The sequence below is a fragment of the Pipistrellus hanaki genome (genome assembly GCF_964339955.1).
Source record: "Pipistrellus hanaki genome assembly, chromosome: 9".
Lineage (NCBI taxonomy): Eukaryota > Metazoa > Chordata > Mammalia > Chiroptera > Vespertilionidae > Pipistrellus > Pipistrellus hanaki.
This window is the reverse complement of record NC_140511.1, coordinates 80,161,726-80,188,426: the sequence shown is the minus strand read 5'-3', so window position 1 is coordinate 80,188,426 and position 26,701 is coordinate 80,161,726. Positions and strand designations below refer to the sequence as shown.

The following is a 26,701-nucleotide window of genomic DNA, read 5'->3' as shown; positions in this document are numbered from 1 at the left end:
TGCCCAGTGGTTAAGAGCATGAGCTCTGGAGCCTGAGCTTGAATCTCAGCTCTAAGCCTTTTAGGCTGTGTGACCTTGGGCTCGTGACCCAACCTCTCTGAGCTCCCGTTTCCATAGCTACAAAAAGGAGATGACACAGTACCTACTCTAAGTGTTAGAGTAGCAGGCTGCACAGCAGCATTCAGGGGCTCATACAGCCCCCATCTCCGCCTCCCCCCAGATCTTGCCTCCGGCTCCTTCCCCGCCCATCCTCCCTAAGGGCTTTAGCAAGGTTGATGTGTCAGCTGAGCTTTTGTCTGCCCCTGCTCCTGCGCTTTCCCATATGCTCCTCCCTCTGCCAGGAATGCTTTTGGGGCCTTATCCACCCTCTTTGGCTTTCTGCCACTTCTTGCCCCAAGGCTCAGGCTGGCACCACCGCCGGGAAGCCCTCCTTGATTTTCCCACTGCCATCCTCCCCACCAGGCCTGGCTCTGGCCCCTTCTCTGAGTCTCCCAGCAGTGTGATGGTGTTGGTCCTGGTCATGACCTCCCAAACCACATGGGGGCCGCCTCTCCCTGCCCCTCCCCCAGCTCGGGGCGCCCCGCAGCAGGCAGCACGGGCACAGGCCCGAGCCCCTGGTCCCTCGAGCAGAGACGAAGGTGTTCGGGCTGAGCAGGGCTCCGGGAAGCCCCCTCCTTCCTGCCCCAGCTTTATTTCGGTTCTAGAATCATTCCATCAGCATACTCAGTCCCCCCCACGCCCCGTCCCGGTGCACAGTCCACACGTCATGCAGTTAGAGGGCGGGAAGAGTGGGCGGCGGGAGTCATGCCTGCCCTCAGCCCGGGCAGGAGGCCTGGGCCCCCCAGGCTGCGAGGCTCGCCCGCTGGGTGTCCCGGGCCCCGTGCTGGTGCCGGGCCCTGGCCCTGTCCCACGGGGACAGTCACAGCCCTGCTCTAGTCCCCATCCACCCTGGGCCTCCACTGTGGTCCAGCCGCCCTCTCCTCCACATCATGGGATAACCAGGGCCTGGGTGTCCATGCCTCACCAGGGCCGGCGGCAGCCAGCCCGAGCGCCCCTGTGCTCCCCATGATCGCCACATGGAGTAGATGCTGCGTCCCCGCCCCCCCCCCCAACCCCCCAATCCCTTTGAACCAGAGCCCTCAGCTCTGAGGGGTGCACGGCTGCCCCTCTCTGGGGCTGTCTGTGGGGATGGAAGCCGCCTCCGCCAGGGACCCTTCCTCCAGCCGGGGGGAGGGGGGGAAGGAGCCAGAGAGGATGCCTGTGGGGGTGACAGCCGAGCCTCTTTCCTCCTGAGCAGGACCCCCTGCTGCCCTCCACACTCCGTGCTTCCCCGGCCGCAGGCCAGGCTGGGCACGTGAAGCCGCAGCTCGCTCGCTGCCCGGCCTCCCTCTCCCTGACGCTTCTCCTGAGGGCCGTCCCCCGACACAGCCCGCACCCCTGACGCCTCTCCTCGGGGTCCACTTTGGGGATGTGCCCCAGGAGCCCTCTTCCCAGCCTCAGTGTCCGTCCCGGCCCCTCTCATCTGTCCTTCGCTGCCGCTGCTCAGGCCGGCTCCCTCCCAGCCCAGCCCACGGTCTCCTGCTGATCCGCCGTGTCCTCACCCACAGACCCTGCCATCTGTCCTGGCCGCCCCACCGTCCCCCGTCCCCCCCAGGCTGACGTCTCCCCCCACAGGGCCTGGCGGAAGGACCCCGCAAACGCTGGGGCCCAGGCTGGAGCGCGTGGGACTGAGCGCAGGGCCTGGGCCGGGGCCTCCGCGTCTCCGAAGGGCCGTGTTCAGGGAGCGGGTTTCAGAGGATGAGCCAGAGCCGGAGTCCGTGTGGCCTGCGGCCTCTCCCGGCCGGCCCGGCCTCCTGGTCTCATCTCCTGCCCAGGGGGCCCTTGCGGCCACCACAGTGGGCGGAGGACCGTGTGCAGAGCCGTCCCCGTCCCTGGTCACTCTCAGCTCTTGTCCTTGTGCCTCAAACCGCAGCTCCCCTGTCACCCTCCAACATCGTGTCCCCCCATCCCCCCGCCCCCCGTCCCCCCGCCCCAGCCCCGCCTGGCTGGGCCACCGTTCACACCGAGCAGGTCACAGGCAGCGGCTCGTCTTCCTGCGTCTCAGAGTCTGCGTCTTGTTCCTGTCATGCCTGCTGGTGCCTGCGCGGTGCCTGGCCCCGGCACATGCCCTGCTCAGTGCGTGGCCCAGCGCGGCGCTGGCTCTCCGCCAGGGCGGGGGGTGAGGAGTCTGAGAGGCCAAGGCCGTCCCAGGCCGAGGGGCAGGCCAGTTGGGGATCTCAAAATGGGAGGACAAGGGGTCCGTGTGCAGCTCCAGCTGGTCCTCACGGGAGAAGCTCTGGGCCTTCCTCCACCGCAGTCCAGAGAGAGGGGCCGAGACGGCCCGTGGGGAGTCCCCGGGGGACCCCAGCCCTCACGGCTCCAGCTGGGCGATGGCGGGGGTGTCAGCGCTGGCCCCGCCCCCGCTGCTAGTTTCGGCGGACGGGGTGCCACATGGACACGGGCCTGCGCAGCGTGGCCAGCATCTGGTTCCAGTGGGTGGTGCCCATGCCGCTCGCCGACGGCCCGATGATAACGTGGCCGATGTTGTCCCCGCGGCCGTCGCTGGTGCTCTCGGCCACGGTCACGCGGAGGGACAGGTCCTGAGGAAGGAGGGACGTGAGTGCCGGGACCGGGGGCAGAGCCGGGGACCAGGGGTCCTCCACGGCGTCCGGGCCCCCGCGGGGAGCCGGCACGGCTCTCTGCACCCTCATCTCCGATCTGCCTACCCCCACCGGCTTCTGCTGCCTCCTCCCTCACTCCCTCCACAGCGGCAGCACCAGGCGGCCCAGGGGCAAACGCCACCTCGCCCCTTCCTTGCTGCGTGTCCTTGGGCAGTGACCTGGCCTCAGTTTCCCCATCTGTAAAATGGTGATAAGAGCCGAAACCGGTTTGGCTCAGTGGGTAGAGCATCGGCTTGGGGACTGAAGGGTCCCGGGTTCGATTCCGGTCAGGGGCATGTACCTTGGTTGCGGGCACATTCCCAGTAGGGGGTGTGCAAGAGGCAGCTGATCGATGATTCTCTCTCATTGATGTTTCTAACTCTCTATCCCTCTCTCTTCCTCTTTGTAAAAAAAATCAATAAAACATATTTTCAAAATAAAAAATGGGGATAAGAGTAGCCGTTCTCGGAACGAAATGAGTTGCAATGTAAGGAACTTGGGAAGTGCCTGTGCATGCCTGCGGTTCCTAATGCCATCGTGGGTGGGACACAGCCGAGGACGGGGGAGAGGCTGCGTGAGGCCAAAGGAGTGAAGCTGGAACCAGAGCCCGGCCAGAGCTCCCCGGAGTCCGGGCCCTGGAGGCTGTGGGGTCGTGGCCCTGGGACCCCCCGGGGGAGCAGGGGCCGCCCGGAGGCACTGGGAGGTGTGCCTGGGTCAGGGACACCAGACTGAGGCAGCACTCCGGCTCTCCCGTGTGGACAGGGGCCGGAGGGAGATCAGTGGGTGTCTGTGCGGCCCCGGGGCGAAGAGGCAGCGTTGGCTCACGGCACAGAAGGACGTTCTGGCTGCCAGGGGTGCCGGGATGGAGGGTGGCAGCGGGGGGAGGCGGCCAGCTCCCCACGCTCTGAGGAATGCAAACGGCACTCCTGGCGCAGCCCAGGTCACAGCGTCTGCCATCTCCCCGCCGTGGCCCGCACTACCTCTGCCGGTCGGGGGTCACCTCCTGAGGGCACGGGGGTGTAGGGGGCTCGGCAGAGCCTCTGCGGGGAGAACCTGGGAGGTTTCGGGCGGAACTCTGCCCCGGGGCCAGCGCTGGCTCGTCTCCCGCTCTCTGCGGTCTCCTCCCCCAGACTTCAGCTCAGCTGAGCCCTCCTGCAGAGGGTGCCCTGGCCGCCCACAGCTGGCATGCTCTGAGCTGATCGGGATTGCTCAGCGACCTCCCTGCCCGGCCCCCGTGGGCACCGAGGAAGCAGTGCCCATGCCCCCAGCACCCACCAGAGGGCTGGGACCCAGGAGGTGCTACGTCAGTGCTCCTTGAGGCAAACCATCAGCGCCTGCAGGAGCCCGGGAGGCCAGGCCGCGCGCGGGGTGACGCGGCCCCAGAGCCGCGGGGGGGCCTGGCCGTGCGCCCCTCACCTGGAGCACGATGGCCGGCACCGAGAAGATCATGGCTTCGTTGAACACGGGGTTGGGGTCGTCTCTCTTCACGGCGGTCCTCTTTTTGCTCATCTTCCTCCCGTCCTGCAGCAGGTACACCTTGACGTAGGGGTCTGGGTGGGCGAGGGGGTGGCGGTGAGGGCCAGGGTCACGCTTGCCCGGCACAGCCCTGCCCGTCCCAGGGGCCCGCTGGCTCTGAACTGCCCAAACCCTAATTAGCGGCTGCCACTACGCCCTGTGGCCCTGCCACTGGCCCTTCCCTCCCTCCCTGTCCGCCAGCTGGGGAAACGGAGGCTCGCACGCGGAGAACAGCTGGGCGTGGGCACGGGCAGCCTGCCGCCCGGCCCAGCGCCTGCTCCTCTCGGTGGCGCTCCAAGGACTCGGCAGACCCGCCGCGCCTCGTTCTGTGAACGGTCGGTGGGAGCACAGCCGCCCGCTGCGTCAGCGGCACCTGCTCCGCGGGCTTTGACTCAGCCATGGTGGGGGCTCTGAGATAACAAGTCTCCGTCTGTCCTCACCTACCGCCCTGGCTGTCCTCGCTGCCCCTGCTGGACCCCGGGTTCCCGCAGGCTCCCGTGGGCTGGGCTCCCCGGCCTCCGCCCCCTGTTCCCTGGGCCGGGGGCTCCTGCAGACCGGGGCACTGGGCCCCGCCTGGCGCACACTGCCCCAGCGGCCCTTCCCCCATCTGAGATCTGGAATGCGGTCCAGCCTCTGGGCACGGAGCCTCCATCCTGAGCTGCAGGTGGGAAGTGGGTGCCCCCGTGGCTCCTTCCCAGCGCCCCAGCCTTCTGCTCTCAGGTTCCCATCTCTCTCCCCGCCTCCTCCTGCGGTTCCTGTGGTTCCCCAGCGAGACGGCTCTCCCCGCTGCGCACGGCTCCTGAGCTCAGCCGGAGCCGGGGCGGGGAGCCTGGCGCTGGGCCCCGCGCCCACGGGCGTGCCAGGTGCCCAGGGCCTAGCAGCCGGCCCCCGGGTCCCACCAGCCCCCCGAGGAGCAGGCAGCCGGCGGGGCCTCACCCGCCGTGGTCTTGTCGCCGGTCCAGATGAGATTCTTGGCCTTCACCACCACCACGGTGAGGCGCTCGGCCGTGGGCAGGTAGCTGAGGGACAGCAGGATCTCACCCACGGCGTCGGCGGCCTGCGGGACGGGCAGGTGGCTTAGAGGGCTCTGTCCCCCGACAGGCCAGCGACCGCCTGAAGCTCCCTTCCCCACCGAGAAGCTGCTGTCCTTGGGGCCCCTCCTGCCAGGGCACCCCGCCCCCCCTCCCCACTGCGGGTCCGGCCCTGGGGGCAGGCGGAGGGGGCCTGTCACCGGCGGCGTCCACGTGCAGTCACGTGGCCGAGGGGAACACTCGGGAGGAGCACACAGGTCATTTAGGGAGGAGACCATGTGCTTACACAACAGCACTGCTCCAAGGCACTCTGACACGACAAAGGCAAACTGCGGCTTGGCCTCGGTCTGAAATACCTCACGCCCGCCCCTCGGGCTCGGAAACTAAGTCGGGAAGCCCTGGAGGGGAGAGCTTCCACGGGCCTGGAGGCAGGAGCGTAGGAGAGCTGTAAACGGGGGTCAGGGGTTTCTCATTTGCAGGCGGTGCAGGGAGCCTCCTTGAGCGTGGCTCAGGTCTCTCTCTCTCTCTCTCTCTCTCTCTCTCTCTCTCTCTCTCTCTCTCTCTCTCTCTCTCTCTCTCTCTCTCGTTTCCTGGAGGTGCTGGTGTTCGGGGAGCGCCGAGGGCGACGGGGTCCCTCCTCTGGGGCGGGGGGGCGGGGCGGGGCGGACGTGCCTTGTTCTGGTCCTGCAGGTAGAGCCAGCCGCTGAAGGGCTGCAGAGGGAGGTCCAGCGCCGACAGCTTCAGCTCCACGGCGCCCGTGCTGACGTTCCGCTCGTCCTCATCGATGCCGAACACCGAGAACCGCAGGCTCTTCTCCTCCAGGGCCGCGGGGTCCAGGGGGACGGAGAACTTCTCGTCGAAGAAGATGGTGGAGTAGGCGTTCCTCTGGATCTGCAGGGAGAAGGGCCCGGTGGAGGGCGCGTCACAGGTGGGGCGGGGTGGCGGCCAGAGGCCATGGCAGGGCCGGAGCGCTGGACGGAGTCTGGTACCCAGGCCAGGGTCCTGGCTCTGCTGTCCCCACACCTCAGTGCCCATCCTTCTTTCAGTGGCTCAGCTGGGATGGTTTAAAAGCCCCCTGTATGCCGAAACCAGCTTGGCTCAGTGGATAGAGCGTCGGCCTGCGGACTGAAAGGTCCAGGGTTCGATTCCGGTCAAGGGCATGTACCTTGGTTGCGGGCACATCCCCGGTGGGAGGTGTGCAAGAGGCAGCTGATCAATGATTCTCTCTCATCGACGTTTCTCTCTATCCCTCTCTCTTCCTCTCTGTAAAAAATCAATAAAATAGTCGAAGCCGGTTTGGCTCAGTGGTAGAGCGTCGGTCTGCGGACTGAAAGGTCCCAGGTTCGATTCCAGTCAAGGGCATGTACATTGGTTGCGGGCACATCCCCGGTAGGTGGTGTGCAAGAGGCAGCTGGTTGATATTTCTCTCTCATTGGCGTTTCTAGCTCTCTATCTCTCTCTCTTCCTCTCTGTAAAAAATCAATAAAATATATTTTAAAAAAAAGATCATCTGATAAACACTAAAATATATTTTTTTAAATCAATAAAATATATTAAAAAAAAAAAAAAGAAGAAGAAAAGAAAGCTTTGCACAATCTGACCCCAGCTAAGTCCCACCCTCAGTGGCCATGGCTCCAGAGCGCCCTCACAATGCCTCCGCTGAGCTGGTCTCCGTTGTTCTTGCATGTGTCCAAGCCCAGCTCTGGGCCGTGTGCAGTGAGTGCGGGTAACTGGGAGCCCGGAGCCACGGATGTCCCAGCCTGCACTGAGCTGCCTCGGCGCTGTGGGACGGACAGACGGACGGAGCGACTGGGCAAGGTTGCACTGACTTAGTCTCCAAGCCCAGTCCTGCTCGGTGGGTTCCGCCGGCCTCCTCCCAGGAAGCTGTGGGCAGGCCCCCGGGAAGGTGCACTGGGGCACTGCCCCCTTCGGGGGAGCCGCCTGCGTCACTGCCTGGTGACATTTAGAGAGGAGCCTCCTTCCCGGCACCTTGCCTGGCGCTGGCTGGTCAGCCACCCACGCGCTGGGATCGGCGGGCTCCTCGGGAATACATCTCCCAGCGCCTCCAGCTCCCTGAACACCTCCTGGGTGCCTGCCGGGCTGTGGGAGGCTCCAGCACGCTGCTCTCTGGGAGCCACGCCCCCTACCCAGTCGCTTGCTTGAGAACTGAGGGCTCCTTCTCCCCTCTTTCCGCTCTGGGGCAGAAAGCCCACCTCTGGAGCCTGCCCTCAGCATGCAGGGTCCTCATGATCTCCGGTTCCATCTCGCCTTCCTTTGGCCAAACCAGCCTCTGGGCTGTCCCCCGTTCTCCTATAGTCACCACCTAGGGCTCTGGGGTCAGCAGCCAATCCCGCTCTCCAGCGCCCCCCTCAGGACCCGCCTGGCTCTGCAGACCGTCCTGGGGGGAGGACCCCTGAGCCTGAACCCACGTCCGCTCCGCCCCGAGCCCCACTCACCCGGGAGATGCCCACGATCTGCTCCTCGGGCAGCAGGCTGATGCGCATGAAGCAGGACTCGAAGCTGGTCTCCTCCCGCTCCAGGAGGTCCTTCCCCTGCAGCACGGCCACGTGCAGGGCGTGCGAGGCGGCGTCGTAGTCCATGCCCACCTCCACCTGGCCCAGCGTGAAGTCCTGCCCGAAGGTGTTGCTCACGGAGGAGACGGAGTTGACGGAGTCTACGGACTGGGACTTGCGGAGGGTCCCGTAGGGGGCCAGGTCCAGGTCCCGGCCCATCAGCTCCAGCGGCCCCAGCTCGCTGATGCTCTCGAAGGTGTCCTCCATGCTGAGGCTGCCTTTGCGGCTGGGTGGTCCCCGAGGGCTGGCCCGCTGGGCACCCCAGGCAGGCGCTCTCTGGAGGAGAGAGAGGGGGCAGGGGAGCATCGCAAGGGCAATGGTGTTGAGATGGCAAAGAGGTACCGCCATCCCTGCTCACCCGAGGCCCCTCCGAGTTCCCCTTCTGCAAACATGGGGCGTGTCTTAGCTCAGAGGGTCCCCGTTTAATATTATTCACATCACTCAGCTTTCTCTGTAACCAGGGTGTAAGAGAGCATTTTCTCAAAGTGTTGATGGGTATAGACGGAGTTCCACACATAAAGATGTGCATTGCAGTGATGTTTACACAAAGGAAAGAGAGTTAGCAATCTCAGTGTCCAGGTCAGCTACCCCATAGCCGATCCAGCAGCCTCGAAGGAAGTTTTCAACATGAGAAAACTGCCATGTTGGGTAACACTCACCCTAATATTCAAATTTTCTTTTGTCTAAATTGACCTTAATATTTGAGAAAGCAAAAGCCTCTGTACCACAAGCATCTCCCCTGTGGCTGCATCGTCTTCACGGCCACAATTTTAATGCCCCCCCATCTCCCATTGAGCAGAAAGCCATAATGTGTTTTACAATCCCCGACTATTAAGCATTTATGCTGTTTCTCTTATAAATAATGCAGCATTGAGTAGCTTTGTAAAATCCTGACTTAGAGAACTCAGTCCTTTTGAAAGCATTTGACACTTGTCACCAAAATGCTCTTTGAAAACCTTGTGGCGATTGACAGTCCCCCCCACAGAGTGAGAGATAGTCCTTTCTGAAACACCAAGTGAGTTGCCTGTGGCACCGGATCTGGCAACACATTCGGGCTGTGTTCTCTGGTGTCTACATCATGTCAGAAAAGTTCTCTGCCAAGAATCAAGTGATGAGACACCCAGCAATATACACCGGGTGGCCAGATGATTATGATCTCTGAACGCATAATAATCTGGCCACTCAGTGTGTGTGTGTGTGTGTGTGTGTGTGTGTATATATTAGAGGTCCGGAGCATAAATTCATGCATGGGTGGGATCCGGTCAGCCTGGCCAGGGGGAGGGGACATGGGCAGTTGGCCGGCCTGCCTGCTGGTCGAAATCCTGGTCGAGGGAACAATTTACATATTAGCCTTTTTAAAAATATATATCTTATTGATTTTACACAGAGAGGAATTGAGAGGGATAGAAAATTAGAAACGTCCATGAGTGAGAAACATCGACCAGCTGCCTCCTGCACCCCCCCTCACAGGGGATGTGCCCGCAACCAAGGTACATGCCCTTGACCGGAATCGAACCCGGGACCTTTCAGTCCACAGGCCGACGCTCTATCCACTGAGCCAAACCGGTTTCGGCTACATATTAGCCTTTTATTATACAGGATATACACTGAGTGGCCAGATTATTATGCGTTCAGAGGTCATAATAATCTGGCCACTCAGTGAATACTGAGAGCCCTATACATGTTTGTACTCCCTGATATGGTCATTCAACATCTGAGCATCTATGCAAAGCACATAATACCAACGAAGACACAATTTTACCTATAAAACACTCATGGCATCATTCATGATGGCATTTAGTAAATCATGGCAGATAAATAAAGAAGAATGTTGCATAGGCATTAAAATGATATTTATAATGGGTGTTCCACAACAAGGGAAAATGCTTCAGGTATAACTGAGATGAAAAGAGCAAGTATAAAATTCTAGCCCAGCTGGTGTAGCTCAGTGGTTGAGCATCAACTTATAAACCAGGAGGTCACGGTTCAATTCCCGGTCAGGGCACATTCCCAGGTTGTGAGCTCGATCCGCAGTGTGGGGCGTGCAGGAGGCATCGGATCAATGATTCTTATCATTGATGTTTCTATCCCTCTCCCTTTCTCTCTTAAATCAATAAAAATATATTAAAAAAATAAAATTCTAAGTAGAAATGACACCCATTGTGTAAAGACTATGGAAAAAAGACCGGGTGTGGAGGGTTAGATGAAAATATTGGAGCCCTAGCTGGTTTGGTTCAGTGGATAGAGCATTGGCCTGTGGACTGAAGGGTCCCTAGGTTCGATTCCAGTCAAGGGCACATGCCTGGGTTGTGGGCTCGATCCCCAGGGGTGGGGGGCATGCAAGAAGCAGCCAATCGATGATTCTCTCATCTTTGATGTTTCTATCTCTCTCTACCTCTCCTTTCCTCTCTGAAATCAATTAAAAAAAAAGATTCATTATATATAAAAAAGCAAGCAAAGTGGCTGTACCATTTTAAAAAATATTGGAAATAAATAAATAAAAAGGCTAATAGTTAAAAAACAAACACACCAACGGTTAACTGTTGCTTGCCTCAGAGTGGTGGCATTTGGGAAAGAGGTTTCTTTTTATTTATATTTTCCTATACAGAGTGTCTCCAAAAATGCACACACGTTAGCATCTGATAGCTCAATTTTGAAAATGAAATGTATTTTAATAAGCACTGCCTTATTCACAATGTGTATATACATTTTATGAGACACTGTATTTTTCACAGGATGGTTTTTTTAAATTGAAACCTTCATTCATTCGTTTATTCATTTAACAAGTAATTCACGGATCCATTCCACAAGCGGGCACTGGGCTGGGCTGGGGCCAGGAAAGAGGACCAGGGCCCTGTTCACAGGAGGGAACTAACCAGGAGGGAGCGAGGTGGGGCGGGCGTGGGGGTTGATCTGAGAGCAGACAGTGGGCGAGGGGAACACCACTCTGTGTGCACCTACACGAGGGGAAGCCCCGAGCGCCATGGACACACGGGAGGAGGGGTACACAGGAAGGCAGCCTTGAAAGTAGCTTATCCTGTCTTGCAGTTTGAACAGAGGGGCGATTGGACTCAGAGGAGTTCCATCACCAGGTGCCTCTCATAAACTGGGCGGTTACAGCAGGGAAAAGGAGGCCCTTTTCCTGTCCGCACACTCACCAGTGTTATGGGTGTAATTAGCTAGTCATTGACGATGTCAATAAAAGGAAAAAGAGCCCGGGAAGCCAGGAATTGCGGAGCATAGTCAGCGGGCAAGGAGAGGCCTGTTTGTCTCACCAGCTTCACATCGTCCCTCCCAGGGGACTCACACCCTCTCCCCCCTGCGGTGCTGGATTGCTGGGGGGGTGAGGGGGAGAGAGGCACAGAAGTCAGGGTGGTGCAGGGGACGTGCCTGCCTGTCAGTCCATCTCAGGGAACAATGGATTTGCTAGGAGCTTCCCCCCCCCCCCCCCAAAATAAATACGAATACGAGGGCAGAGCCTCACCTTCTGCCTGGCCTCTGCGGAGGTCTCGCCGTACTTCTGCTGCAGGTACCTGTAGTTGTAGTTGGGGAACGGGGAGGGGCTGGGGAAGCTGCCCGATGTCCAGAGCTTCCACAGGCTCACGGCCGTGATGCCCAGCAGCGCCAGGGCCCCCGCGGCGTAGACGCCCACCTCCCAGTCCGGCGGGCTCTTGATGACTAAAAGGCAAGAGCGGCCTCTCGTCAGGGGGGCCCGGGCCCCTCTGGTTACAGCCCCCCCAGGGAGCAGGGGGCTTGGCACTGACTGGCTCGCTCACTGAAGGGTCACCGAGCGCCTTCTGTGGGGTAGGCGAGGGGCGAGGGGCTGGGGTCACGTTGCATAAGAAGACACTCTTCTGTGACTTCTGCTTTTATCCTCTTTCCCCCCAAAACAGACGTTTCTACCGCGAGTGACACTTGGCCAGAGCAGGTGAAGAGCTGTGAACCCTGGTTAACTATTCATGAGGCTTTACACAAATAGGGTTGTTCTCGCCGCTGTGAGTTCTCAGACCTCACCCTTCAGAGGACCTCTTGTTTCCAGATAATCAAAGCAGCCTTTTGGGGTTTGGGGGGAAAGGAAAGGGATCTGGGGGGCAAAAAGTGATCCCCCCCTTTTTTTTACTTCAAACCTCATCTAGAACAACATGGTGTCCATTAATGCATGGATGGGTAAGTATATAGTATATCTATGTAATGTTCAGCAATAAAAAGAATGAAGCACTGCCCTGGCTGGTGTGGCTCAGTAGGTTGGAGTACCAGCCTGTGTACTAAAGGGCCTCAGGTTCCATTCCTGGTCAGGGCACATATCCAGGTTGCAGGTTTGAGAGCGTGTGCAGGAAGCAACTGATCAACGTTTCTCTCTCTCCCACTCTCCCTTTCTCAAGTCCATTTAAAAAAATATTTTTAAAGGAATGAACCTTGACATATGTTACATGAATGAACCTTGAAATCATTAAGTGAAACAAGCCAGATACGAAAGACCATATGTTGTATGATTCTGTTTATATGTCCCAAACAGGCAAATCTACAAACAGGCAGAAAATAGACGAGCGATTGTCAGGGGTTAGGGGGGTAGGGAGGAATGTGGAATACGGGGCCTCTTTTGGCATGATGACTGTACTCCAAAACTGATTGTGCCAACTTTAGCCAGAATTCATACTAAACGTATTCTGGAGAAGGGCGGGGCCCAGCCTGCAGCCTGGCACGTCCCCAGCACTCAGCTCCCTGTGAGGTCTCTGCTTTCTGCAGGGAGACCCGAGGCTGGGAGAGGCAAAAGAACACACTTATCTGTGGGCCCAAGGCCACAGGGCCAAGAAGGCCAGGTCACCCAGCCTCTCTGGGCCAGTCTCACCCGGAAAAGGAGGACCACAAAGCATCCCATCCAGGGGTGCCACCCAGGGCGTTCATTCTCAGGGAAACGTCCCTACAAGCTCCTGCCGCTGTGAGCCACCGAGGCCGTGTTTGTAACAGTGGCCGTCGGCACAGAGCCTGGAGGCCTGCCCCGGCCTGGCGCTGTCTCAGGAGGGAGGTCACCGGCCTCTGAGGATGAGAAGGGTGCCACTGTGGCGATGGAGAGGAACCTTTCAGGCAATGTGGAGAGAGAAACATCCATCCCCAACATGGTAGAGCAGCATGATTTTGATGTGAAAATCACACATCAAATGGCCAAGGGCTGGGCGGACTAGGGAGGAATGAGAAAAGCAAGAAGTAAGGATGCAGGGGCTGGGGGCAAGCGCTGCTTCCGTCTGACCCAGTTGCTGGAATGGAATGTGTGGTCTAAATAAAGCCACAGCCAGAATCTAGAGAGGGACCCCAGGGCCAGTCCTGCTGGGGTAGAGGGAGGTCAAGGTAGTCCGGGGAGGCTGGGGAGTGGGGGATGGGATGGGAATGTACCTTCTAAATTGGAGAGTGAGGGGCACACGTGAGGGCCTCCTGCTGAGATGTGCACAGTAGGGCCTGGCTGCTGGTAGGGGCAGGTCCGTGGGCGGGCACAGGCAATGTGTCCAGCAAGTTGGCAAAGCAGAGCCAGACCCCGCTGGGAATGAGGAGCCCGGGGAAACGGGGGACGGAGCCAGAGCCCTGGTGGACCGGGGGCAGGACGGGAAAAGCCTCGGGAAGGTAACAGGAAACGAGGACCAGGGAGATGCATGTATTTATCCATATCCTGGTGCCAGCCTGAGGGCGCGACGGGCAGAATTCCCAGGGCAGAGAGGTCGAGGGTGAGAGCGGAAATAAGCAGGAGGAGGAGCTGGCGTTCTAATAGGTGCCCTCCCATTTCCTATTTGCCAGGCTCCGTGCCAAGCACTTCGTGTGCATTCACCCCGAGTCCTCAGAACTGTGTGAGGGAGGGTCTCCTATCATCCCCATTTCCCAGAGGGGGAAGCTGAGGCACAGAGGAGGTATTCACTGTCAATCCTGCGCCAGATCTGTGCTTGTAACCTCCGCAGCACATCCGGGGCCGCAGCCAGGGAGAGGCGGGAAGATCTCCAGGCAAAGGGCACCGCAGGTGCAGAGACCTGGCGCTGGGGGAGAGCCATGTTTCCCCCGTGCTGGGCACTTCGCACAGGTTAGCTCGCTGGCTCTTCCCAGCAGTCCTTGAGGCAGGCCTCACTCCGCAAATGGAGGCTCAGAAAGGTTCCATCACTTGCTCAGGGCCATGCCGAGACCTGGGGGCCTGCAGGTGAGAGCCCCTGGCCGGGGGTCGGGAGAGGCGGTCCCCGTGCACAGCTCAGCCCTGGGCGGAAGGCAGGAGCTGAGTGACGGGAGCCGTCAGGAGACCTGGGCTCATGTCCTGACCCTGTTCCGTACTCACTGACCCTTTCCCTCTCGGAGCCTCCTTTTTTCCATCTGTAAACGGGGCAGCAACTTAAGGAGAAGAGACAGTGAGAAGTGGGTCTGGTGTCATGTGACCCCATCCTCAAGCTCAGAGCCGCAGGGCACACAGGGAAGGTCTCTGGCCTGGGCCATCTCTGAGCTGAATGTCCTGTGGATCTAACACTAACCTTCCGGGTTTCCTCTCACGTGGCTACTTGAGAGGCTCCAGGGATGGCCCGGTAAGTGGGTTCTGTGTCACAGGCTCGTCCTTGGGGGGCAGCGGGACGGGGGCCTTCTGGGGGACCCCCTCAAGCCAAAAAGAGGGAGCCAAAAAGATGAAGGCATTTCAGCCTGGTCCCGGCCCTCAAGGCCATGAGACCTTGGGCAAGTCACTGACGGGCCTTACAGTAACACGGCCATGGTGGGGGTCTCACTGCTCCCCGCATCCCGGCCTGGCGGGGGGTCCTGGGGGGTGGCATGCTTGCTGCCGGGACTCACCGCTCAGGTGGTGTTCGGCCACGTCCACGGCCATGACGCCCGCTGCGGTGGCTGGAACTAGGAGGGAAAGAGAGTCGGAGGAGAGGGCTTCAGCGGGCCCCTGGCCCCAGCCCTGGGCCCGGCCTCCCCGGGGCCCTCGTGCCTGTCATCCAGAGCTCACCCTGAGCCCTGAGCAGGGCCTGGGCAAAAGCAGGTGGCTTTTATGTTATTTTTTTTAAACAGCCATTTTTAAAATTGTTATTAACTATTACTATTAATTTTTAAAAGACCTAGTTGGCTTTATTCAATAATTCGTGAATCGGGCAGCATCCCATCAAGTAAATAGATTACTGCTCCCTATTATTATTTTTTAATTGTGATCCAAGGATATATTTTTATTGATTTAGAGAGAGAAGGGAGACACACACACACACACACACACACACACACAGAGAAACATTGATGTGAGAGAAACATAGATCCATGGCCTCCTGTGTACACCCAGATCAGGGATGGAATCCACAGCCTGGGTACGTGCCCTGACCCGGAGTAAACTCACCACAGCCTGTTGGTATATGCGACGGCGCTCCTTCCAACTGAGTCACCCAACTAGGGCAAACCTAAAAAACGGTGTCGCTGAAACCAGTGCGGCTCAGTGGATAGAGCGTCGGCCTTCAGACTGAAAGGTCCCAGGTTCGATTCCAGTCAAGGGCATGTACCTTGGTTGCAGACACATCCCCAGTGGGGGGTGTGCAAGAGGCAGCTGGTTGATGATTCTCTCTCATCGATGTTTCTAACTCTCTATCCCTCTCTCTTCCTCTCTGTAAAAAACCAATAAAAATAAAAAAAAGAACTTGCCTAACGACACGTTTCCAATCAGTAAGTGACGTGTGACTGCACTTTGAATGCTTCTTTTTTTTTTTTTTAAATATATTTTATTGATTTTTTACAGAGAGGAAGGGAGAGATATAGAGAGCTAGAAACATCGACCAGCTGCCTCTTGCACACCCCCTACTGGGGATGTGCCCGCAACTCAGGTACATGCCCTTGACCGGAATCGAACCTGGGACCCTTCAGTCCGCAGACCGACGCTCTACCTCTGAGCTACACCGGTTTCGGCATGAATGCTTTTGTCTAAGCTGGAAAAGGAAGTTTCCACAATGTCCTGCCCCCCGTCCTTCCCCTCCCGCCCCACCCGCCACGATCTGGAAGCTCATACATGCCGCCACCTGAAGCCGGGACTGCTCACGGCTCTGTTATTGCTGGTGCCAAGAGCGGAGTTTGGCTCACAGACACGTTCTAAACGGGGTGGTGGCGGTGGAAAGGGGAGGCTGGGATGGACGTATGTGTCTCAGTTCAAGGGACATGGGAGGATAGGATAACCCCCCCGAGTGTGTGTCCCTCGCGGCTCAAAGGGACAGCGCAGACAGGGGAGGTGGGACACACAGCGGGTGTGGGGTGAGACCTGTGGAGTGCTTTCTGATGAAGGGATCCAGTGCCTTCCTGTTCCCGGGAATGCCCACCCAACGTGCCTGGGACTTCTGTCTCTTTAAAGAAAAGCCCGGATGGTTTGTGTACAGTTTCCTGATTTTTAAATGTTGCACCAGCTCACAAAAACGTAAACACCACTCAGGCGCAGTGTACACAAACGGTTGGCCTGTTCGTGGCTAGCCTGGTCGTAACCCCTCCGAGCACTCTGAGGGCCTCTGCTGGGACTGAGGTCCAAGCGGAGGGATAACATCTTCCTGGGTGTTTTATTTATTTATTTATTTATTTATTTATTTATTTATTTATTTAAAAATATATATTTTATTGATTTAAAAAAATAATTTATTGATTTTGTACAGAGAGGAAGGGAGAGAGATAGAGAGTTAGAAACATCGACTAGCTGCCTCCTGCACACCCCCTACCGGGGATGTGCCCGCAACCAAGGTACATGCCCTTGACCGGAATCAAACCCGGGACCTTTCAGTCCGAAGACCGACACTCTACCATTGAGCCAAACCAGTTTCGGCTGTTTTATTGATTTTTTACAGAGAAGAAGAGATAGGGATAAAGAGTTAGAAACATCGATGAGAGAATATCATCGATCAGCTGCCTCTTGCACACCCCCTACTGGGGATGTGCCCGCAACCAAGGTACATGCCCTTGACCGGAATTGAACCCGGGACCTTTCAGTCCGCAGGCCGACACTCTATCCATTGAGCCAAACCGGTTTCGGCTTCCTGGGCATTTTATAGGATCCTGAGGGTCTTCCCAGTCTGTGGCGTTGGGGCCTTGATCCAAGAAGGGTTATCCAGAACTTATGGGAACTTATGAGGCCAGTCCCAGGCGGGAGGCCCCGGGAAGCAGGGAGAAGCCCTGCCAGGTGCACAGACAGCTCCTCGCCCCCAGCTCCCCTGCCGATGCTCCCGCTCCCTGAGATGTGGGTTGTCATGGTGATGGGAGGGAGGTGCTGACTCAAAGTGGAAGCTCATTCCTGGGACCTGGGCTGGAGATCATGAGACAGCAAACTCTGGCCAGCACTCCTTACCCTGAGCACAGCCCTAAGCCCTTTGCACATATATTTCTTATTTAATCCTCTGGCAGCCCCACAGGTAGGTCTATGATCATCTCCGGTGTGCAGAGGAGATCCTGAGGCATGAAGGAACTGTTCAACCCGGGGTCATCTGGCTCCACGCTCCTACCTCTGCGCTCAGCTTGCAGGAAGGCACGTGGTTTCAAAAGTTTCCTGAGAACGTGCACACCAACAGGACACAGTGTCCAAGCCCGAGGTGGCCCAGCCCCTGGCACCAGGGAGCCTGGACATTCCGAAACACGTTAACACATGCACACCGGCCCCAGCCTGCCTCTGCCCTGCTGGGAATCCTCGACGCCAGTGGCTTTCCGTCCTGCTCGCCTGGCACAAGCTGACTCTGTGAGAGCGGGCCATCCTGGCATGGCCAATGCCAGGGGCGGGGAAGTCCCTGCGGCAAGAACGCGAGGCTGGGACACTCTGCTGATCAGATCTCTGGCTGTCCACGGGCTCCCATCTGCTCACAGCCGGTCCGTCAGACCCCAGACTCCCACCCTGCGCACCTCTCTCCTCCCTCCCCTCCTCGCAGCCCCCTCCTCCCTCCGCCTGGGAGCGGTGATCTCAGTGGGACTGAGAGGGACTGTGAGAGGGTGTGAGAGGGACTCCGGGCACACCCAGGCCAGCAGCTCCCACGGTGCCAGAGCACACCTGCCCCTCACCAGCCCGGAGCCTCGGTTGTCCTGTCTGTAAAACGGGCTCCTGCCGAAACAGAGCGTCAGTCTGCGGACTAAAAGGTCCCGGGTTCGATTTCGTTAAAGGGCATGTACCTTGGTTGAGGGCACATCCCCAGTACGGGATGTGCAAGAGGCAGCTGACCGATGATTCTCTCTCATCGATGTTTCTAACTCTCTCTCCCTCTCTCTTCCTCTCTGTAAAAAATCAATAAAAAAATATATATATATAGTTTTAAAAACAACAAAACGGGGCTCCTAACCGCCCTAGCAGGGTGCCAGGGGGTGGAATGAGACGTAAATGTGGTTGGGCTCGGCCTGGCCATTTGTCCAAAAGCGCCCCCCCGCCCCGCTCTCCCGCCCCTCTTTTGAGCTGTGGAATCTCACGGGCAGCAAGGCCAGCCTGCAGATGTGTTTCATTTGTCTTCAAGTGAATCATCAACATTTAAAAATTGGTAAAATTTCTTTAAAAAAAAAATCCTGGCTTCCTGTTAAAAGTTAGGTCTGGGGCTAGTGGGTCTGTGGCCCCTGGGACCCCGAAGACAGCCAGCCCTTCAGAGCTGGCGCCGAGAAGGCTCTGCCCCTTCAGCCAGGCACTTGCTCAGCAGGCCTGGACCTCCCTCCCCGTCCAGTCCGCTGCCAGGACCTGAGGGAAACAACCCCGGGGAGCCCAGGAAGCAGGTCTGCAGAGGAATGAGGGGGAGGGGACGTTCAGAAAGGTTAAGGGAGTCGCCCAAAGCCACGGAGCCAGCAGCGGGGGAGCTGGGCTTGGCAGCCATTAGTAGCCACAGCCCCTGTGCCAAGGAGTTCATCTCCCCCAAGACCCAGCGGGGGCACATCCTGTTATCGATCCCACTCCACAGAGGAGGAAAGGGAGGCTCAGAGAGGGCAGTGGATTAGCCCAAAGTCACATGACCCGTGGGCAGAGAACAGAGACCGAGCCAGCTCTGGTTCTGCCTCAGCTCCCTTCTTACCAGCACCGCCCACCCCGGCTCCCTCGGGGCGGGGCAGCCTGGAGGTCTGCCGGGCAGAGGGCCTGCGGCTTTGGCTCGGAGGAGCATGCTGAAAAGGCACATCCAGGGCCGGGGCAGCCTGTGACCGGAAATGGGGCTCAGCGGGGGTGAGGGGTGAGCCAGGGCTGCCCCAGACCCGCATCTGAGTTCCTCAGACCATGCCTCCTTCCTGGTACCACCCCCCACAACCTATCTATCCATCCCAGCCCCAAAGCCCAGCCCCTCACCTGCACGGAGCGTGCTCCTTAGAAACGGCGCCGGGTGCAAACCCAGGCGTAACCGTATCTCTCCGATGCGGTAAGAGTCAGACATCATAGACACTAACGTCTCCCCACCACGCCTGGCCCGCAGCGGGCACATAGTTCGGATCTGATGATTGAACGGACAGATGGATCCCCGTTCTAAGGATGGAGACGCGGGGCCCCTGGTCACTCCGCCTATGACTAACAATCCCGGGCCTGGCGCCAGGGAGCGGTGGATGTGGGCCCGGGCTCCCGGCCACCCTGCCACATCCTGCCGAGGCTTCTGGGGGCGGAGGTGGGCGGGAGGAACTGCCGTACAGAGTCTGACCACAGTCAGGGCCCCTCCGGAGCCGGTCAGAGGAACGGCTTTCCAGGAATTCCGGCCTCTGCAGGGGCCTGGGGCCCTGTCTGCTCTCCCGCCCCGTGTCCTCGCTCACTGTGTCTCTAACCACAGCTCGGGTCAGCAGGGGTCCGCTCCCTGTCCCCTCGCCTGAAGCCAGCAGGCCGAGGGGAAGGTCGGAGCTCCCAGGCTGAGAAACTCTAGGTCTGAGGTTCCTTTCAAGGGCCCCCGTTTGCTGAGGTCACCCCGTCCGACTCCTCACCCCCCCGGAGCCCACAGGAACACAGTGCGGAGGCCAGGGTGGCGGCAGCATTTGCTGGCCACCCCGAGGACTGGCCATGGGTTATTTCAGCGAAACCTCCCGCCGTCCTGGGGGGGGGCTGCGGCTTTGCCCGTGGCATCTGTGGGCAAGAACACGGAGCTGCGGGAAAGGACCTGCCCACAGGCACCAGCGCGGACAGGAGGCCAGCCCAGCGTGAGCCCCAGTGGGCTGGGAGCCCCCATGCTCCCAGGCTGCTGTGGGGGAGGTGGGGGCTGGCTGAGCTGCTGGAGTGGATGGACCTCAGTTTCCCCGTTTCTGGTAGGAAGCACACAGCTGCTCTCTCTCTCTCTCTCTCTCTCTCTCTCTCTCTCAACCTGTCTCCCCCGGCTGGGGGAGGGCTGAGCTCAGGTGCAGGTTTCCCTGGCGCCCTGGGGGTGGGGGGTTGTGGGGGTGGCCTCCCTGACTGCAGCCCTGGAAGGGGGGTCACCAGATTCCTGGCTCAGGGTTCCTCCACCCAACAGGCCTGCTCCAGGGTCTCAAGTTCCGCGCCCCCCCCCCCCCCCCCCCGCCCCGCAGCCCATCTTCACCCCCAATCCACGGTCTGCCGGGCAAGTCCCTCTGCCTGACAGCAGCGGAGACCCAGGTCCGACCCCCCCCCCCCCCCCAGCCAGACCCGGCGGGGCCCTGGGCGGGGATCCTCCCGGCTCCGGGCCTCCAGGCGGCGGCGGGTGCGACAGCCTTTAGGGCCGGGGCGCCCGGGCCCCGGGGAACCCCGGGATGAGGAGGGGGCGCGGGGAGCGGCGGGGACGGCCAGGCGCTGTGAACCGGAGCGCGGGGCGCGTGCGGCGGGCGCCGGGCGGCGTGTAAATGGCCGGGGCCGCGGGGAGCACACGCGGAGCGGCCGTGCGGGGCGCCGTGCGCGGGGCAGCCCGGTGGGGAGGGCGCCCGCGTGCGTGTGCAAGCGTGTGCCGGGCGTGAGTGTGCAAGCGCGGGGCGTGCGTGTGCAAGCGTGTGCCGGGCGTGCGTGTGCAAGCGCGGAGGGCGTGCAGCCCATGGAGCCCGGGGTCCTCAGCCAGGGACCGGGCCCCGCGTGCGCCGGCGCCGTGCGCGGGGCTGCGGGGGGCGGCCGGGCGCGTACTCACCCGCTCCGGCTGCGGCTCCGGCTGCGGCTCCGGCTGCGGCTCCGGCTGCGGCTCCGGCTGCGGCTCCGGTCCGGCGTGTCCCTGGCTCCGGCTCCGGGTCCGGCCGGCCCCTGCAGCGCGCATGCACCGCGCGGAGCCGGCGCCCCCCGCAGCGCCCCCCGCAGCCCGGCGGCTCCCGGAGCGGCGGGTTCGGGCCGGCGGGCCGGGCCGGGCGGCGGACGAGCGGCGCCGCAGTCGGGCTCGCTCCCAGGGCAGCGCGCTCCCCGCTCCCCGCTCCCCCGCCCGCCGCCCCTGATTTAAAGCGACAACCGGCCGCCGCTCCCGCTCCGGCCGCGCGGCGCTTCCGGCCGGAGCCGGCGGCCCCCGCCCCGTGCGCCGCGGTCCCGGCGGGGGCTCCGCAGGCCCGGCCCGCCGTCGCCCCAGCCCGGGACGGGGGCCTGTGCTCCGGGACTCCGGAGTCCGTCCCGTCCCCCTCCGGGCCTCGGTTTCTCTCTCTGGCCCCGCGCCCGCGGACCGGAGAGCGGAGAGCCTGCGGAGCCGGAGGGCCTCCTCCTCGGATCGGACACGGACCCGCGCCCCCCGGGACCGGCTGTCACTGAGGCCAACCCATCCCACCGAACCCCACTGCGGCCCGGCGGGTCCCGGCCACTCCGTCATTTTTTACCGAGGAAACAGGCTCACAGGTGACATGACCCCAGAGCCAAAGGTCAGCACCGAGGCCAGAGCCCAGGCCTGTGCGACTTCACAGCTCTTACTCCTTTTTTCTTTTATTATTTAATATATCTTATTGATTTTGTACAGAGAGGAAGGGAGAAGGATAGAGAGTTAGAAACATCGATGAGAGAGAAACACCGATCAGCTGCCTCCTGCGCGCCCCCCACTGGGGATGTGCCGGCAACCAATTGACCGGAATCGAACCTGGGACCTTTCAGTCCACAGGCCAAGGCTCTATCCACTGAGCCAAACCGGTCTCGGTTCAAAGCTCTTCTTCTTAACCACCCAGGGGTCATGCTTTCTCCCCCGAAGCAGTGACTGAATCATTCAGGAGGTATTGGTGATGCTGATGCCCCCTCTCCCCTTCCCCCCTCCAGAGGGCAGGCAGGGGGCTGGTGTGGGCGATCTCCCATCTCCCAGGACAGGCCCCCTGCCCTCACAGGCTGGGGGAGGCACACACACATTGAGAGGGGCCAGGCTCTGCGTGGGACCCTGCCACCTGCGGTGGGCACAGGAGCCAGGAGAGCAGGCCCGGTGGGCACCTGCGGAGGCCTCCTGAGGTGGGCTGGGGAGCGGGGTGAGGGCCTCAGGAGGGGGGCACGGTGCAAAGGAAGCAGTGGTCCTGGACCCAGTACCCTCCAGGCCTCTGGGGCTGCCCTCTCCGGAGGAGCTGGGTCTCTGCTGGCTGTGGGGGGAGGGGCTTCCTTTTTTTAAATTAAATTTCTTTATTAATTAAGGTATTACATATGTGTCCTCATCCCCTCATTACCCCCCAATAACTCCCCCCCCCCACACACACACACACTCATGCCCACACCCCCCTGTTGTCTGTGTCCATTGGTGATCTCGAAGGCAGCGCCCAGGGGAGCCATTAATGCAGTCCCACTCTCACCCACAGGGGGCGCCCCTGTTTTCCGTTCATTTTCTGGACCTGGAAGAGGCCGGGAAAGGGCGGCCAATATACCCTTTGAGGGAGGGGCTGGCCTTTGCTCAGTGAACTCCATCTCCACAGCCACAGGCAGTTGGGGTGACTGAGCCCAGTTCCACACGGGGACCCCTGGGCTGGGCGATGGCGTCCCGGGGTGGGAAGGAGTGGTGACGGACGCACCATCCACACGTCAAAGGACCCGCTCTGGTACGGCTTCCTCTGGAGCCGCAAAACGGTGAAGTGCAGCTGGTCTGGCTCTGGGGTCAGCCTCCCGGGCTGAGCGTGAGGGGAGAGCTGGTCAAGTTCAGGTTTAAAAAAAACCTTCAATGAACAGAAAAGCGTGCCCATGTGCACCGAAGGCGGGGCCCACGCATGCCAGCAGCAGGCAGGTGTGAAATGCATGGTGGCACAGTCACAGGGGCACAGCCCTCGGCGGTGGGGAAACAAGACTGCCGCAGCCCGCAACCAGGGGGATGAGCTTTTCTGTGATGCCGAGTGAAAGAAGCCAGACACTCGCGAAACCGGTGTGGCTCAGTGGACAGAGCGTCGGTCTGCGGACTGTAGGGTCCCAGGTTTGATTCCGGTCAAGGGCATGTACCTTGGTTGCGGGCACATCCCCAGTGGGGGGTGTGTAAGAGGCAGCTGATTGATGATTCTCTCATCGATGTTTCTACAATAACTCTCTATCCCTCTCTCGTCCTCTCTGTAAAAAATCAATTTAAAAAAAAATATATATATATTTTAATTTTTATTTTTTAAAAGAAAGAAGCCAGACACTCAAACACACTTTGCACGATCCCAATGATGGGAAGTTCAAAAAACAGGCAAAACTGCTCTGTACTGTTACCGGCCGGGATGGCATTACCCGTGGGTGGTGACTGGAAGGGGCCTCCGGGGAGCTCTGGGTGCATATGGCTCATGTTCCGGCTCTGACCTCGGTGCTGGTCCCCTGGGTGTGTTTCCTTTGTGAAATGTATGATCTTGCCCTAACCGGTTTGGCTCAGTGGTAGAGCGTCGGGCTGCGGACTGAAAGGTCCCAGGTTCGATTCCGGTCAAGGGCATGTACCTTGGTTGCGGGCACATCCCCAGTGGGGGGTGTGTAAGAGGCAGCTGACCGATGATTCTCTCTCATCGATGTTTCTAACTCTCTATCCCTCTCTCTTCCTCTCTGTAAAAAAAAAAATCAATAAAATATATTTTTAAAAAGAGTATATGACCTCGCACAGGTATGATGTGTGTACTTTCCTGTGTGTGTGATTCACTTCCGTACAACTTACAGCCCTGGCGGCAGCTTGGTCGGTTAGAGCTCTGTCCTGATGACCAAGGTTGCCATCCCCAGTCAGGGCACATGCAAGAATCAACCAATGAATGCATGATACGTGGAACAACAAATCGGTGTTTCTTCCCTCTCTCTCTCTCTCCCCTTATCCCTTACTCTCACTCTGTAAATCAATCAATAAAAAAATGCAACTTAGGAAAAATAAGAACGTCGTGGGCTGCCCACCATACCAGAGGAGCCGCCGAACTCCTTCTGTGGCTCAGCAGCCCTGAGCCGCCTGACCTGTGAGGCCATCCTCCTCTTCACTCCCCCCTCCCGCCTCAGGCCTCCTGGTGCTCCTGACAGCTCCTCCTGGTGCTCCTGACAGCTGCCAGCCTTTTCCTCCTCAGGGACTCTCCCTGGCTGGTCCCTCTGCAGGGAAAGCCTGTTCTCTCTTCTCGCCCAGACCGCTTCCTCCAGCTTCTGCGCACCCCCCTGAGAAAACCAGCGCCGCAGAGCAGCCCTCCCCACTGCCCGCCCGAGGCCCGTCCTCAGCACACGCTGTTTTCCTGCAGAGCCCCAGCCGTCCTCCGCCACGGTGCATGCGTGTGCAGTTCGTTTTCTGCATTCACCACTGGACGAGTGACCACCAGCCCGAGGGACATTCGCTATGTGCCCAGAGCAGTTCTAGCAGGGGCCAGGCCTTGAATCCTCGACCCCCATGGGGAGATGCTAGTCTTAGTCCTACTTGGTAATTAAGGCTCAGAAAGGCTCAAATGGGGCCCAGAAAGCTTATGTAACTGGCTTGTGGTCACAGAGCTGGGCAGGAGCAGAGCCAGGAATTGAATCCGTGCATCCTGGCTTCAGAACCCCTTCCTTTAATTCTACACTTGGACTGATCTTGTCTGGGACAGTGTTTGTTGTGTGGATAAATGGAGGAATGGTGAATGAAGTGCCAGTGGGAAGTGGGGGGAAGCTTGGATCGGGAAGTGGGTGGTGAGGAGACGGGGTAGGGTATGGTATCTGGAGTCCCAATCACAAGGTAACCAGGGACCTGACAGCAGGTGGATCAAGGCCATGGCCTTACCCATGTCTGCTGCTCTCCTGCTTTCTCTCTACCTGTCTCCAGACGCTTCCTGAGCTCTCTGTTCAGGCTTTCCTGCCCCTGCCCCTCCTCTGCCTCCCTGTGAATATGTTTCTCTCCAGCTATGAGCTCCCTGGCCTTCCCAGCCAGGCCTCCCTCACCTCTCCGACCCCCTTCCGCCCACCCCCACCCCCACCCCCGGGATCCAGAGCCCTCCTTGCCAGCCAGGGAGGAGGGAGCGACAAGACCCTGCTGTTCTCACGGGGTTCCTGGTCACACGGGGAGAGACTTTCTGAAGATCAAAACGCCAGACACACAAAGGGATTCTGGTTCTGAAAGCCGGCGCCTGGCGGCATGCTTCACACACTCTCCATGTTCATCATCTCCTTTGAACCTCCGGGTTGAGAAACCCAAGTTCAAGAAAGCCGAAATCATGGGCCACCAGGAGCCCCCAAGACCTGGCCCCAAATCCTGAGCCCTCTCCCTCCACGGAGCCCGGAGCCCCCCTCTGTTCCCGATGGAGGCTCCACCGCCCCACGCCCGAGGGCCCCCACCCTGCGGACCTTACGCACCACGGCGAGGAGGGGCCCCGAGTACCTGTGAGCACAGCTCCTGGGAGAGCTGCCCGCTGGGATGCGGACAGCAGGAGGCTGTGGGCCCAGGACCAGGATGGGGGGTGCCGATGGGGCAGTTGAGAAGGCCGGAGGTGCCAATGCTGCCCCAGGGGCAGGAACTAGTTCTCCTGGCACCAGCCTGGCCTCCCTGCTTCCCGGTGGCCACTCCCCGCCCCAGCGGCCATCGAGACACCGGGCTGCCTTCCTCACCTGCAAAGGAGAGCCCTCGGTCAGAGGAAGCTGCCACTGGCCTTCGGGGAGCCTGCAGCTCCAGATGGAGGGCAGAGGGGGTGCAGGGCAGAGGGGGTGCAGGGCAGAGGGGACGCAGGGCAGAGGGTCCTGCTCCAGGGCAACCTGTCTGCCTGCCCCTTCCCTGCTGCTGGGTGCCAATGTGCCCGCCTGCCTCTGTGGCTCAGAGGCCCAGGGTTGGAGTGACTCTCCCCACCCCACTTCCGGCTCCATCCAGCTCTCTGGGCCACCATCCAGCCTCCAAGGAATGTCCAATTTGGGCGTATGAGGCCACGGGAGTTCCAGCAGCCTGTGGGGGACAGGACAGAACACCTAAGTCCATTTGTGACCTCAGACTCCATGCTAAGCCTTGTTGCTGCCTCTTTTTGAGTCAGGGTCAGCCCCCACTTCCTTCCTCCCCCCTCCCCCCTGCCCGCCAATCCTCACCGTCATCCTTTATCCTGGACCTCACCCACAAGACCCCAGCCTCCACCACGTCCCAGCTGCCAGGAGCCAGGCCTTGCCCACAGCCAGGCCCCAGGGCCCAGGCAGAAGCCAGCCTGGTAGGGCCCGCCCCCAGCTTCTCTGGTGCTGTGGGAGGCAGAGACGCCAGGATGGTACCTGTGGGCCGCCCGTTTCCTCCACTCCATCCCCCAGCCTCCAGCACCTGCTCTGGGCACAGAGTTTGGCCATCCAGTCACTAAGTGAGCCAGACCTCTTCTCTTGCAACCAGCGTTTTCTGAGGGAGCGTGGAGGTGAAGGAGAGGCCATCCTGATCCCTGGCCTGAGGGCAGGGATGGTGCTGTGGTTGGATTCTGCCCGCAGATACATCCAAGTCCTAATCCTCACGCCTGTGCACGCGGCCTTATTTGGAAATAGGTCTTCGCAGAAGTTATGTAATTAAGAATCTCTAGGTGAGGTCACCTGGGACTGAGAGTGGGCCCTGAATCTCAGGACGGGTGTCTTTGTAAGAGAAAGGGGAGGCCCTGGCTGGTATAGCTCCGTTGGTTGGGCATTGGCCCG

General features: G+C 59.9%; 1 protein-coding gene across 3 annotated transcripts; it reads right to left on the bottom strand.

Moving 5' to 3' along the window:
* Window positions 1-611: 611 nt before the first annotated feature.
* SYT12 (synaptotagmin 12) lies at window positions 612-21,095 on the bottom strand. Of its 3 annotated transcripts, XM_084895060.1 has the most exons (9): window positions 20,957-21,088; window positions 20,853-20,910; window positions 14,629-14,685; window positions 11,303-11,496; window positions 7,702-8,094; window positions 5,918-6,136; window positions 5,151-5,271; window positions 4,116-4,249; window positions 612-2,639 (listed from the first exon to the last, which is right to left on the bottom strand). In XM_084895060.1, the coding sequence occupies exons 3-9, from the start codon at window positions 14,660-14,662 to the stop codon at window positions 2,466-2,468; spliced, it is 1,269 nt and encodes a 422-aa protein (XP_084751186.1). In that variant the 5' UTR covers window positions 14,663-14,685; window positions 20,853-20,910; window positions 20,957-21,088; the 3' UTR covers window positions 612-2,465. The 3 variants fall into 3 exon arrangements, with proteins under 3 accessions (XP_084751186.1, XP_084751185.1, XP_084751184.1); XM_084895059.1 differs by having other exon boundaries at window positions 20,853-21,095; XM_084895058.1 differs by lacking the exons at window positions 20,853-20,910; window positions 20,957-21,088 and adding an exon at window positions 19,094-19,634.
* Between the last annotated feature and the right edge of the window lie 5,606 nt (window positions 21,096-26,701).

What these genes read in the sequence shown, in the direction of transcription:
- SYT12 (XM_084895058.1), bottom strand. Translation starts at nt 19,226, where the DNA reads ATGTGCCCGCTGCGGGCCAGGCGTGGTGGGGAGACGTTAGTGTCTATG. An exon ending in ACCTGCAGGACCAGAACAAG is followed by an intron (nt 5,272 to 5,917) that starts GCACGTCCGCCC and finishes CCCGTCCCGCAG; the next exon opens with GCCGCCGACGCCGTGGGTGA. An exon ending in TGCCGGCCATCGTGCTCCAG is followed by an intron (nt 2,640 to 4,115) that starts GTGAGGGGCGCA and finishes CTCCTTCCTCAG; the next exon opens with GACCTGTCCCTCCGCGTGAC.